The 15,473-nt window shown below is 40.8% G+C and overlaps 1 protein-coding gene and 1 pseudogene across 1 annotated transcript in view; one reads left to right on the forward strand and one right to left on the reverse strand.

Moving 5' to 3' along the window:
• The first annotated feature begins 1,493 nt into the window (after nucleotides 1-1,493).
• LOC102763335 lies at nucleotides 1,494-1,989 on the forward strand (annotated as a pseudogene).
• A 7,302-nt stretch (nucleotides 1,990-9,291) lies between these two features.
• KIAA1462 (KIAA1462 ortholog) overlaps nucleotides 9,292-15,473 on the reverse strand; it is a 30,397-nt gene continuing 24,215 nt past the window's right edge. The window contains exon 3 of the mRNA XM_006771022.2: nucleotides 9,292-9,810. Coding sequence (XP_006771085.1) covers nucleotides 9,776-9,810 — 35 coding nt within the window. The 3' untranslated portion in view covers nucleotides 9,292-9,775. The remainder of the gene's footprint in view (nucleotides 9,811-15,473) is intronic.

Genomic DNA, 15,473 nt, shown 5'->3' on the forward strand with positions numbered 1-15,473 from the left:
AATGCCTTGAGGTAGTTTAAGTGTGGCATTGACTGCTGGTTGCCAGTCAATAACTCTCATCACTCTCTTTATTAGTCATAGAATTTTGATTTTTATTCAGACCCACAATGGTGCCCACTTTAAATGACTACATTTCCCAACCTCCCTTGCAGCTAGTTTGACCATGTGGTCAAGTTCCAGCGAATGGAATATCAGCAGAAAAGTGTAGAATAGTCCTGGAAGTCTCTTTAAAGGAAGCTAAGGAGAATTCTTCCTCCTTTCTGCTACCTGCAAAGTGTCTAAGATGGTTGGCACTCTAGTCTAGAAGCTACCTTGGACCATGAGGTTTCCTTGAGGATGGAAGGCACTATGTGAGAATGCTGGAACAGAAAGATACAAGGAGGCTGGCTCCCCAATTGCTATGGCGCTAACATGCTGGACTGCCTGCCTCTGGATTCCTTTGAAGTGTAAGGGAAATAGCTTTCATCATGTTTAAGTCATGATTGTTTCCAATTTTCTGACATAAACAGCTGAACCCAATCTTAACAAATTCATTTAATATTACAGTGGGCCCTTGACTACAAGTTTAATTCGTTCTGAGACCGAGCTCGTAAAGGAGCTCGTTAACTCAAATTACTCTGTCAACTCAATGCAAAAAATCAGCAGAGAGACAGCTGGTATCTCAAAAAACTCGTTAGTTGGGACACTCGCAAGTCAAGGCCCCACTGTATAAGCTGTTACCTTTGACTTTTCTGACTCACTGGAGGATCATTCTCTCATTCTCCTGGGGTACAGTAAGCTAAGATAAATAGCATGGACTTTGGGGCATTGAAATAGGTTTGAATCCCTGCTTTGCTGCTTGTTGCCTCTGTAAGGAATTATTCTTCTCTGTACCCGTTGTCTTCTGTGAAATGATGTGTATTAAATAAATCAATGCATATAACATACCTGGCACATAAGATGGACCCAACAATATTAATGTCCTTGGTTTTCCCCTCATCCCTATGTTGATAACTGGTTTTAAATACCCCAAATTAACTCTAGATAAATGCACATTTGGGTTTATTTCTCCAGAAGCTGACCCTGCTCATAATCTTGGAAATACAGCAGTGTGGTTGAGGAAGGTAAAAACATCCAGTTAATGCAGCAGGAAGCACAGAAGAGAAAAAGGCAGCCAGGAGAAGAAACAGTAAATGGAGCCTCTGTGATCAGGTACAAACCTCCCATAGCTCAGAGAAGAGCTGGGTTCTCCAGCTGAATCCACACCAGTGGCCAGTTGGGACTGAAAGGGCTGGTACTTAGCTTTCCATGGAGCTGTTGTCCCCAAAATTCTAAGCAGTGGAGTGACCGACAGCATTTCCAGCCTGTGAAATAAATACAAGTTGACAGCCTGGGGGAAGATTTATGTGTGAGGTAGAAGCTTACCTGATGAGACTCAAGCATCTCTTAAACTAAGTCATAAAAGGATCCTAAGCAGGATCCAGTTTTCCAACAGTGGGAAAATGGGGCCCATGTCATGTTTGAGAAGATAGCAAAATACATCAAGGAGAATCTTGAGCTGCTGGACAATAGGCCTGATGGCACCTACTGTTTCATGCTGCACTCCTACTGGGTGTACTGTGTGAGTGAAAAGATCTTGAAGTTGACTGCCAACATCTCTGGTGACAAGCTGATGTTGCTGGGGACCTGCTTGGGAAAGACTCACAAATTCCAGTTGCACATCACAGCTCTGGATTACCTCACACCCTATGCCAAGTACAAAGTGTGGATAAAGCTGAAGCAGAGCAGTTCTTCCGGTATGCGAACCATGTGTTAAAATCTAGATCGAAACACTGAAAATACTTCTCAGAATGGGGACTGGTGGTGTACTCCATTGCAGACCACCCTTTGGGTTTTGGGGTGGCAGCAAAGTCTACACAAGAGTGCAGGAAAGTAGACCTTATGGTGATTGTGGTATTTTATCAAGCAGACATTGGGGAATATGTGTGACTTGAAGAAACATTAACTTAAAATGAAATCATCCCAAGGACTTATGGCTGTGTGGAAGGGCCAAACTTTGTTTCCTGTGTCTTTGAAGACTCCACCATCATGTTGAATTTTGTCAACACTGTGATCTCTCCAGGAACTTGTTAGTTTAATATTCTTCCTATTATGGAAAAAATGCAGGCTGGATTCAGAAATGGGTAAAAAAAATGGTGTTTTGGGTGTTTGTTACTAAATAGAATATTGTGTTTTATATTTCAATCAGAGGGCTTCTTATTTTCAGTAAAAGGTACTAATTGAGGACAAGAATAGCTTATTATTGTTATTTGTGATAACACTGCTTTCCAAACTCACGGTAAGAATACAACGGGTTTTCATATTTATTAGCTGGAGGTCTAGTGCACGAATTTGTGCATGGGTGGGGTCCCTCGGGCTGGCTTGTGGAGATTGGGCCCCCAGTTGGGTCCCCAGCCTCACAGCCCCAGCTCGTGCCCCCAGCCTCGGAGCCCCGCAGCACCGCCTGGCACCCAGCCTTGTTCTGGTGCTGCCCCTTCACCTGTTCCACCATCCCGCCCACAGGGCCCCCTGCCCAGCTCTCTCAGTGCCTGGGATCCGAGCAGCAGCCCCGCCACCGCGGCTGCCCCAGGTCACCATCTGCAGGGCAATCGGCGGGGCAATTAGGCCCCTGCTCGCACCCACCTTGGCCTGGTGCCACCCACTCACCTGCTCTACCATCCTGCCATGGTCCCACTCTCATCAATGCCCATGGGGGCTGGCAGTGCCTCCACTCCTTCCCCCTGCCAGCCCCGCGTGGCCAACGCCCGCCATGGTGGTCAGCGCACGTCATAGCGAATGGTCGAACTCCCAGTCTCCTGGTCGAACTCCCAAATGACTGTCTGAGGGGGCAATTTGCATATTAGGCTTTTATTATATAGGATATTATGAAAGATAGATATTGCTATATAAGAATACTAGGCCATGAAATGAAAGGTGGATAAAATACTAAGAGCAATTTATTCTGCTACTTTTCCTTATAGTAAGTGTTGTGTGGTGTGGAAGAAAACCTGTCTTCTAAACCTAGTTCTAATACCTACCACCTCTGTGATGCTTTAAATCAGTGATTCTCAACCTTCTGGCCCTTTAAATACAGTTCCTCATGTTGTGACCCCAACCATAAAATTATTTTTGTTGCTACTTCATTACTGTAATTTTGCTGTTATGAACCGTAATGTAAATATCTGATATGCAGGATAGTCTTAGGTGACCCCTGTGAAAGGGTCCTTCAACAGCCAAAGGGGTCACGACCCACAGGTTGAGAACCGCTGCTGTAGATGAATCATTAAACTTTATTGAGCTGCATTTTCTTCTGTTTTAAAAAAAAACAGCTTTAACCATCTATTTAAGAACAGTTTTTAGAATTAGGATTCATGATTGTAAAGTATCTAACAGTACCTGGCAAATGACAGGTGTTGAATAAATGGTAAGAATTTTTTAAAAAGGACCCCAAGCAACCAAATTGTGAGCCTTGGGCTGATGTCCAGGCTCATAAACACCTCAGAGCCCTGCTCTAACCTAAGAATAATATATTGGGGAGAATTCAAGATTTTCAGCCTCCTGGCTGCTCCATAGCTGTGGCGTGGAGGAGAGAGCATGATAAATTAGTGGAATGGGGAAGTAGACCACCCTGGTAAAAAAAAGTAATGGCAGGGCTTCCTGCCCTGGCCATGACCCGGTTTGCAGTCGTGTGCAGCTGTAGTTTTGAAATCATTTTAGTTCTGGAGTTTTCAGGCAGGGCAAAAGACCCTATGGGACTTCCAATTTTTCCGAGAAATAGTTATATAATCTTTTAAAAAATACATATTTATTGATTTCAGAGAGAAGGAAGAGGGAAAGATAGAGAAATCAATGATGAGAGAATAATTGATCAGCTTCCTTCTGCATGCCCCACACTGGGGATCAAGACAGCAACCTAAGCATGTGCCCTGACCAGGAATCGAACTGTGACCTCCTGGTTCATAGGTTGACACTCAACCACTGAGCTATGCCAGCCAGGGCAGTTATATAATCTCAAAGTTGGAAAAAAACAGTTAGCTCAATCTCTCTTCTCTACTTCCAAAGAGTGGGAGAGGTGGTGGGTCACAGCTAGTTAACACAGAGCCAGGCCCAGGATTGGGTTCTCTGATGCGTAGGTTTGGTCAAGATCTTTTTCAGTTAAATTTTAATATATGGATTCAATTATCAACCAACTTGGAATAGCTCTTATTTTAAAACCCACATCTCAACATGATCTGAAATTTCAGACTACTGCGAGGACCCTGGTACACTCAAGTGTTGAGACCCACACACTCAGAGCCAAGGAAGGAACAAGGACAACAGTCTACAAACCTAATGGGACAGACAAGGAGCTTAAATTCGAAAGAAGGACCAAACTCAGAAACAGCAGCTTATATGTTTATTGAGCTACTAGAAACCAATCTAAAGCATGTGCCTCCGCTTCTAGAATCCCAATAGTAGAAATGAGATGGATCTTTGAACGAAGACCAAGGCCGGCCTGGATTTAAAACCTACAAGCTGCCAGACACACATTTATTTACTCTGTTCCCCATAAAGTACAGGTCTGCATTCACTTTCCATGCATGGAATGCCACAGTGTGCCGGGGCTTTTCTGCTGGAAGCAAATTCCAGCAGGTGACAATTATGCAAGAAGTTCATCAGAAGGCTGATGAACCTTGGGGCTTCAGCAGGGCTGAAGATCTGCATATATTATTGCCTGCTGCCAGACAGCTGAGGGCAGTTCCCCCAACTTGATAATACTTTATTGTTTACCAAACCTTAACTTTGATATGTATATCTGCTTTGCTATAGGGCAAAATGTGGGAATAAAAAACCAGGGGTCTGGAGATTTGGAGAGCTTAGTCACTAGAACTAAGTTTCCCTCTGGCACCCCAAAATGCCTTCCAAATTCATATTTCTTCTCTAGTCTTGTCATTCATTTATGCACAGCCCTTCTCCAGATTCCTGAATCCTTGTAGATGAGGAAAAGACCCCGGCACTTTTCTATGTATTTGATTCTTATAGTCAAGGAGTAAGAGAGGTTAGATTGGAAAACAGAATTTGGGGTAGAGAAGGGTGCAAGGCCACATGGTTAGTGATGGACTCGAAATGAAAACCAAGTCCCCACGTCAGCAAGCCTTTGTGAAAAACGTGAAGAGGAGCTTCAACACCCAGGAAATACTAGTATTTGGTGGAGACTAAAGGTGCTGGGACATCTTGGGCCACCTGTCCCTTTGCTACCTACACCATCTGAGCCATGCTCGGTGCAGCTTGCTGCCCTTTGGGGACCAGCCTTTAAGGCTTACAGGGCAGCTCTGGCACCCACAGCCAAAGACAATGAACATAGGTACTTTCATGCAAAATCTTTATTTGGAACATGTGTGTCACTGAGCAGGTCAGTCATCCTGAAATAACAAGTCTTTACATTATTCAGAGAAATACAACATCTCCTTGAAGACATTCAGCTGCCCCTCTGGCTTCCACAGGGGAAAGGGACTGCTAGTTGGGGGAGCGCTCCTCCTCACCCCAAATGAAGGCATTGGGACAAATAGCCAGACTTGCCTTCGGGTTAAAGTTTCAGTCAGAGGCCACAGCACAAGGTCCTTCTTGTCCCCTGTACTAAACACAGCTTTGACAGGGGCTCTCAAAAGTCAAAGCCAGGAATGTGCGCACATGCGCACTCTGCCCACCTCGCTGCACTGCCCATCTCGCGGCACTGCTGATGAACTTAAGGATTGTTTCCACGGGCAGTTTGCTAGACCATACAGATCTTTCCAAAGGACTTTAATCTGAGTTGCAGTCTTAATCACTCCTTAATATGCAGGCTAGGGATCATTCTTTCTTTAATGTTATTTTATCATCTTCCCTGGGTGAGTCCCACAGTGGACCAACCCAGAGTTTGGGAAAAGGACCTCCCACCATGCAGATTCTTAAAGGTCACTTGGAATGTGTCTCTTAAATCCTGTCCTGAGTAGCAGCTCTCCTCCCACAAACAGATGTACAGAATCTGCAATGAAAAGCATAACAGAAAATGCATCTCCCCCCTAAGCCTACTCTAACAGCTTCAGTTCAAGAAACACACTCCCATCCCTCACTCCATCCCTTACACTTCATGCCTCCTACAGATGATCTAGCAGAACCATGGCCCAAACACAAAAGTAACTGCCTACAAAAACTTAGAAAACTGGAAGTGTTTCTCTAAGCTCAGATATTTAGAGAGAATTCTGCTGCACTGGTCACTTTGCAAGATGCTAACCTGATACTTAACTGTGTATTATTTACCCATTTTAAACAAAACAAAACAACAAAATAGCCAAAACACATAAACATAATCCTTGGGGACCAGATGAAATGTGGGTTAATCTTATCTTCCATCAGTTTCTCCTGCTCAGAGCTGGGAAGTAGTTGTGTCAGTAGTGGATAGGGCTCAGCATTTCCCCTCAGAAGCCCTTAAACCAAACTTCTATCAGAGTAAGTCCTTTTACTGTCACAAAAAATGGTCAGGGTCTAGTTTTACAATCATTGGAGTTTATGCACTTGAACTTGCATTAACACCAACCCTTCACCAACAGTCAGAACTTTTGAGTAGCAAAAGTTCTACTTAGTTTTTCCAAATAAATCAAAACCTCAACCTGCATTTCTAGTATGGACACCAGGATCTCAGAGTAGACACATTTTTAAGTGACTTTTAAAAAAGAAACCCAAATAGTTAGAAACAACATGGAAAAGGATTCTGAACCTGCAGTCAGGGGCTGCACTTCTTCTAAGAAGTTTTCTGTGGTTTGCAGAAATGAAAGATTGAAAATGTTAATGAAGATATTTGGTTTTCAATCATTCAGAAATTTTCTTTAAAGAAGTAATTAGAGCTATATACCAATATTTTCCCCTACTTTTACCATTAAGAAATACAAATACATTTCATACATAATTACTCATATAGTTTTTAGTTCAAATGGTCAAAATTAGAACTTTTAATTTAATTTTATAAGCCCTAAATTATTAAACACCAAAAGTTAGTCATACATATGAGAAAAACAATGACAAACACAAAATCAAAAAAAAATTTCAGCCACAACTAACAACAAAGAGGTATGTATGTATGAGCAATAGAAGTAATAAAAGAATAACTATCATTAAATTTAAAACCTCTGGGAAAGCTATTTCTGATTAGACTGTATTATTTATCTTAGAATACACAAGTTTAAAAGTCAAATTTTCAAAGTTACTATATTCAAGCTGGAATCCAGAAATGAAAGTTAGAAGTATAAATATTGATAATTTCAACTAAATTCAGAATGGTTTCAGAAAACTATAATAATTGAGAAAACAAAATAAAAGTATCAAACATAAGGTACATTAATTTTTTTTTCTCTTTAGTATTCTTTTCTTTCTCATGAGGAATAAACTAAAATTTAATTCTTTTCATTAAAAGAAGTCTTTATATGGGATCAATAAAATTTAGAAGGAAGTCAGAACACAGTTAAAATATATGTATGTATATATGTATGTGTCTATATGTATATGTATATATATATCTGCATATATATAATGTATATATATATAAACATATGCAGATATATGCATTTCACTTGCATTTAAAGAGGGAAACATGTAACCGCCCTCATTTAGTTCTACCAGATTACTTAAGTGATTCACTGACCATGACAGAGTAATAAACCTCTTACTCACTAAATTTTTCCTGGGAAAAACAATCTAAGCTATGCCTAGCAGACACTAGGCCCTTCTCTTTGTGTTGTGAAAACAAGAACCTACTACAACTTTTCACAAAAGCCAAAAATCCGGAAAGAAGTGGCTATGAGTAATAGGTAGGAACCAAGACTACAGATAAGTGTATTCGAAATGATTTTTCAGAATTATTTAGATCCTGTATTGTTTATTACAATCCAAATACATGAAGTTCTTACAAAATAAAATCATATGTTACAGATAAAAACAGGCCAGGAAAGCCCAGTCAGAATTGTTTTAGGGCCAAATTGCAGACCACCCAACAATTCACATTTTAGGAATCTGAAATGTCTAAAAATAGATCAGGTGGTTTCTCAAAAAAATGGGGGGGGGAAGGGGAGAAAAGGAAAGAAGGGAAAAAAGCCCCATTCCCCTGCCTGGTATGGCTTAACAGTTGAGCATCAAACCAGGAACTAAGAGATTGCTGGGTCACCAGTTCCATTCAGGTCAGGGCACATTCCCAGGCTGTGGCCTTGATCCCCAGTAGGGGGTGTGCAGGAGGCAGCTGATTGATGATGTTTCTCTCTCATTGATGTTTCTCCATCTCTCTCTCTCTCTCTCTCTCTCCATATTTAAAAAGAAAAAGAAGGAAGGGAAGAAAAGGGAGGGAGGGAGGGAGGAAGGGAAGAAGGGAGGAGACAAGAACCCATTCAGGAAATGTTAACTAATAAGAATACCTTACTTAGAAAGAAGGGACAAATGCATAACAATGCATAAACTTTGTGCAGGATAATGCAATAGTAAACACAGTAGAATACATAGGCCTCATAATACTTTTGTAATGGCATATATATGTCTCTAGCACATTTTTAAAATATGCAGAGATTAAGTAAGGATCATTCTAGATAAAAATACATATTTTTAAAGGGTAGGGGGAGAAAAGCATGGTGTCAGGGCAGACCCCCATTGATATACAAAAATGAAACTACACTTTTTGGTAATTCTAGTGGATATGGCAGCAAAAATTGTGGACATTGGCTGGTTTTGAGAGGATTATTTTCACATATAACCTTATAGTTATATTTGTAAAAAAAAAACTTTGTGAAAAGTTTATTTAATCCTGTAAAATGTCTATATTGAGATCTCTTTCTAAGATAAAATAAAAATAGCCAAGTTGTGAGTGGGTAAGGGATATGTGCTTTAAAGCAGATGTGAACCCTTTGTGGGTCTCTCTCACACAAAGGGATACAGATTCTTAAATAAAATAAAACTCCCTTAAAAATCTGCCACCTAACAACTGTTTACATCATAGAAAAATAGCATTTTTGTAAAAAGAAATATAGTTACTTTGTTAAAATGGTCTATTTTAAACCAGCAATTTTTTTCATATAAAGAATTTCTAAACGTCCATACAGAAAATAAAAATAGATAATACTGAATGCAAAGCAGACATGGCATGTTTGCAAACAAGCAAAATATTTCATTACAAGATAAATAATATTCTTAGTACGTTATAGTAAGTTTTAATCTTTTAGGAACTTAAAAAGATATTGCTTTTAGTCTCTGATGGCAAGTTACTTATAAGTGAAGTTACTTGCAGCAGCAGAAGGCCAAATTGATTAGAAATGGATCAGATATAGTCATTCACATTTCCCCTAAACTCAAAGTGCAGAAACGCTGTCCCAAATTCCTTTACATGAGCATGGACCATAGGCCCTGGAGATGTGAAAGGGAATTTATGACATTCACAGTCATTTCAAAAATCATTCACTCTATTGTCCATGTTCAAATTGTCACAGAAGCAGATTAACACCAAACATTTTACCAGTTTGGCTAAAACCATCATGCAGGAGAGTCCATGTGACTCTTCTAAACACAGGTATTAACTCTTCATTTGTAAAAACAGAGAGTTTCGATGGACTACTTCTTTACTTCCACAAAGAGATTCTGAAGGCATGACGAGCCTCCTGGTAGCAGGGGTAGTGATACCACAGAGCACTAGCAGCCAGCAGTTTCCAGCTGATACAGAACACTCAATTCGCAACTACGGTGGATGCACTTCACTGGCATCTCGTCACACCCGCTCCACTCTGCTAGGGTCATACGAATCTGTAAAAAAAAAAAGATAGAAAATTGGAATATTCAACTGGTCTGTTTCCTGTTTGATCCTCAGACCACAGATAAATATGTTTAGGGAGCAAAATCTATTTCAACAATCTTGTTTTCACTGAGTGAAAAACTATCATCATAAAGCTGTTTTAAAGGGACATGTATGATCACCAATGGAAAAATGTGAGTTGCTTAATATTTTGATGGTCTCTTCCTGCTGTTCATAATGAAATATAACTAACCTTAAATGTGATGCCTGTTAACCAGCAGTGGTGTGCTTGGCTGATACCAAGGGTTATTTAAATTTTTGGTAAATTACAATTCTAATGAAAGTTTGCTTTGCTGTGTGCATCTTCATGACCGAATGCTGTCACCGGAAAGGTTGAGGACCCTGAAATTCCGACTGTTTGGCCTCCTGCCTCTGACTTCCACCAGCCAGCCCAGGGCTGGACACAGGCCTGTTAGCACAAATCTTCGGGGCCTTTCCCCACATAGGTATGTGTCTGGGCCACCCACAGACCCATTCTGTAGCCCACACTGGAAAATCCCAAACTGGGCCCAGATGTCTTAGATTTCCCAGATGGGACACCACAAAAAAAAAACAAAAAAAAAAACAGCAAGCAGCAACCCTAACCTGTCCTTAGTGCTACAGCCGGTGATGCTGACTGTGACCACCTGGGAGTCACAGATCTCTGGGTCCAGGCAAACCTGAAGCTCACACATCTGCCTCTTATGGTCAGAAATTCCTGCCACAGCAGCTCAAAGGTTTTCTAACTTTTTAGGAGAGAATACATAAGAAATCTGGAAGGATGGTACAATTTGATAGTTATAAGAAATATTACAATCACTTCTCAAGTCATCTGGAGAACTGTATTATGAGCCCACACAGATTCCAGTGTCTCCAGCAGCACCTCTTCCTCACACCTGCTCAACTACAACATATTTACTGCATGAAGCCTCCACTGTGACAACCGAGACAGCATCTAGAGCACTCCGACTCTGACACTGTAAATCAATAGGGCAGTCTTTGCATTTGGGAAGAGGAGTTTGCTGTTCCTCAAACGTGATTCACTGCACTAAGTGCCCATCAGACTAAAGCCAGCGGAGTCCCAAGAGCCAGTGCCTTCTGATTTCTTACCCAGAACACCATCCAGTGGGACAAGAGGATGTGAACAGCTGAGCGCCACTATTGCACTGCACCAGCCTCACCGGGAGCTGACTCTGATAGGGACGGCCTGTGAGCAAAGAGGTCTTCTTCCCCACTGAGAATGAGGTGGATGGTCACATATGGTGACTCTGGAAAGGGTGCACTGCAGCTGGTGAGAGGTGGGGAAGAGGATGAACATCTGGGAGGCCTCAAATCATAGGCCTGGGCACTGACCAGCCCCTCAGGGCCAGGTACTTGGGGACACATCCACAGAACGTGCCTGCACTCCAGAGTCCCACTGCTGAAGTTAGGGGCCAAAAGACAGAGTGGAAGCGAATTCTGAAGAACATGAGCCCCTTCCTCAGGTCATGATGCATCTGGGTCCATTAAAAATGAGCCACATAATATTATTTTACATTTTCCAGTAGCCACGTTAAACCAAATAAAAAGAAACAGGGGTAATTAATTTTAATGCTATATTTTATTTCACCAAATAGACCCAAAATATCATTTAAACAGGTAATTAATATAAAAATTGAGAAATTTTAGATTGTTTTTGTACTACACCTTGAACTCTGGTGTGTGTTTTGCACGTATGGCCCATCTCAGTTGGGATGAGCCACATTCAAGTGCTCAGGACCACATGCGACAGGGCTACCACACTGCCAGCCAGGTCTAGAGAACAGAGAGGTTCTCTGAGGAGCTGGAATCCTGGCTCCTGTGGGCAATGTTTAGGTGAAAAGAAATCACTAAGCCTGCCCCAGGAAATATTTCACACGTGACGACCCCCTTAAAGATGTGCTAATATCTAGCCTTCTAATACCATTATGTGGCTTCACCAAACCTTCCCAGATTTTCCTCACTGCAGCCCTGAGGCAGTCTCTCCTCCACACGCACATTAAGAGGATATATGGAAGTTAATGGAACACTATCGGTGCCTGGGATTACATTGTGAATTGGAACATAATCCATCTAGTGGACATAGCATTCTGTTCCCTCACTTAGTTTTGAGCTGCTGATTTCTTAGCCAGGGCCCCAAAAGTCCACTGAAAAGATGTTAGCTGAAATGCCCATCTTTAAACTGAGATAAAGACACTTCATGATGATAGGTACTATAACACCACATAGATAAACAGATAATAAAATTCTGGAAGGTGGTGTGTGTGGGGGGGTGACCACTTATAGATAAACATGGTATATTCTCATTTTGAAATTCCATAACAAAATCTAAATTTGAGTGGGCTGTGCATTTAGGAGCAGTGAAGTAGTTCTGATACATTGGGGTGATGGAGGCAGGGGTGGGGATAGAGATGAGGAGTCTTGCATTCAAAATAAAACTTAGCAAGCCCCGGCCAATGTGGTTCAGTTGGTTGGAGCGTTGGCCCATGCACTGAGAGGTTTCGCGTTCAATTCCCAGTCAGGGCACATACCTAGGTTTCAGGTTCAGTCCCAGGCAGGGTGTATACCAGAGGCAGCCAATTGATGTTTCTCTCTCACAATGATGTTTCTCTCTCGGTCTATCTCTGCCTTTCCCTTTCTCTAGAATCAATTAATGAGCATGTCCTCCACTGAGGATTAAAATAAATGAATAATAAAATTTAGCGAAAGTAAAACAAAGTCCAAGTTTACCAGCAACAAAGCTTTATTCTAATTTGTAAAGCAACACTGAAGAGAAAATTTAACATTTGTAAAAAATTTTACTACCTCAGTCATATGATCTCTCCAAAGAACTAATTTGAATACTGAGGCCTGATGGCCATCACATGAAAGGCCGATGGAGTTTCACCTGGGCCACTGCACATGTAAGAAATCTTCCCTAGTAGTGTCCTGCTATGCAATTACTTAAGAATGCCTGGTGTAGCTGTCTGTCATCATAAGTTGCTCTCTGCCTTCAGATTTTTGGTCATTTTATTATACATTAACAAATACATCAGAAGAGAAGAAAAAAATACTTCTACTTGTTAGTAACTATGGTTAAAAAAAAAAAGAGGTCACAGGGGAGGTGTTTTTAATGGCTGAATAAAATTAAAATTGGCATTATCTACGTGTTTTCAGATACCTATCCCATCCCATTCACACGTCAAATGGTAAGCTAAAATTGAGGGTGTGTTTTATTGAACTAGAAATTTTATCTTATAAAATACTACCTGTAATACATGGCCATAGACTGGGACATAGAAATCTTTACAAACAGGTGTTTTACTTTAATAGGATTTGTCTTATTTTAAAGTCCTTATAATTCTCAGGATGAGGTAGGACTGATAAAATCATCCTAATTTTATAAAGAAACTCACCTTAAAAGCTCCAATGTCTTCTTAACTAGCACTTACACATGAGTGGGCATATTTTGGGGGGAACAGGAGAGGAGGAATTATGCTGAAGCCTAATAAATCCCCACACCCCCCAAAATGGGTCATGTAACATTTTTCCATCATTATGGCAAAGGTTCTTGTCCTCAGCAAAGACCAAATTTGTCAAATGAGATGGTCAAAGAAGGCCATGACAAATCAGTTATTTCAATCATGTAGCATTTTGCATAAGGCACAGAGCAACATTGGCTAACACTCGTAAGAATCATACTGCATTTCTGGGAAAATTTAAAAAGCGCCAAGTAGATGTTTTTGTTTGACAAAAATATTTGGATTCTTCTAACTGAAACAAGTGATCTTTTCCATCTACTTTTAAATTCTTGGATTTCATGCTTGCTTATATGGTTAATTATGACAAAGGAGGCAAGGATATACAAGGGGGTAAGGATTGTCTTTTCAATAAGTTATGTTGAGAAAACTGGACAGAGACATGCAAAAATAAGGCTGTATCGTTTTCTTACACCATATTAAAAAAAGTAAAAATGACTTAAATACTTAAATATAAGATTTGAAATCATAAAACTCTTATAAGAAAACTGGCAGTAAACTAAGTGACATTTATCTTAGTAATATTATTTTCTGATTTATCTCCTTGGGCAAGGATAACAAGAGAAAGAGTAAACACATTAAACTATATTAAACTAAAAAGTTTTTGCACAGCAAAGGAAACCATCACCAAGAGGAAAAGGCAACCTACTGAATGGGAGAACATATTCACAAATGATACACTTGACAGGGGGTTAGCATCCAAAATATATAAGGAACTCAGACAACTTAAGTCAAAAAAAAAAATCTAATTAAATAATGTGTAGAGGACCTAACTAGACAGTTTTCCAATGAGGACATACAGATAGCCAACAGACATATGAAAAGATGCTCAACATCACTAATCATTAAGGAAATGCAAAATAAAATCACAACAAGATATCATTTCACACCTGTTAGAATGGTTGCCATTAAAAAAAAGATCAACAAACAACAAATGTTGGCAAGGATGTGGAGAAAGGGGAATGCTTGTGCACTGCTGGTGGAATTATAAATTGGTAGAGCCACTGTGGAAAACAGTATGGAAGTTCTGAAAAAAATTAAAATAGAACTGCCATATGACCCAACAATTCCACTTCTGAGTATTTATCTGAAGAAAACAAAAACACTAATTCAAAGAGATATGTGCAACCCTATGTTTACTGCAGTATTATTTATGGTAGCCAAGATATGGAAGCACCCAATTGATAGATAAATAGATAAAAAATTTGTGGTACATATATACAATGGAATATTACTCAGCAATAGAAAAGAATAAAATATTGCCATTGTGACAGCATACATGGACTTAGATGGTATTATGCTAAATGAAATAAGTCAGATAAAGACAAATGTCATATTATTTCATTTACATGTGAAATCTAAAAATAACAACAACAAAAACAAATGAATACGCCTCATTTGGGCACCTCCAAACCCCAAACAAGGAAGGGGAATCTGCAGATCTCTTCGTAGCTCCTGCTGGGTAGCCTCAGGTAGAGGCTAAATTAGCGCCTCGTTAGATCCAAGAGCCAGTGTACCCAGTGGTCAGAGTGGGACCATCAATTACAACTCCTCAGATCCCTAAGGGACACACTCAGGGGGCAGACGGTGCAGTGGGCTTCACTACCCGCCCCCAAGCACGTTGGCCTGTCCGGGGCCAGGTCCTCACCTTTGTTTCTCTGTGTAAAATCACTTCTTTCCACTTCTCCCTGGCCAGCCCCTTCTCCACATTCACGTCTCACCTCCACGGAGGGGCTTCTATGATTCCCCTGATGGAATGCAGCCAAGGAGGCGCCCTCACCTGTCAATACCTTTGTTTGCTCATGACCATTCCTAGAAGCTGGACCATCCTGTTTACTTACTGTTTGTCCATGTTGCCAGCGAGAACATATGGTGAGAAACAGGCCTTTTCTTTCTGTTGCTATACCTTCACATCCAGAGGAGCTCACAGTGTGTGTCCAGTAAATACGTGTGATGTGAGTACATGACAGCCGCATAGGGGTGGATTCTTAACATATCATGTGCTGAGTGCATATATGACTGACTGGGCTCTCATATGGACTTTGTGAGATGGATGCAACTCTCCCTCCCATTAATAGTGCGGGACACTGAGGCACATG

Source organism: Myotis davidii, unplaced genomic scaffold, assembly GCF_000327345.1.
Source record: "Myotis davidii unplaced genomic scaffold, ASM32734v1 scaffold385, whole genome shotgun sequence".
Lineage (NCBI taxonomy): Eukaryota > Metazoa > Chordata > Mammalia > Chiroptera > Vespertilionidae > Myotis > Myotis davidii.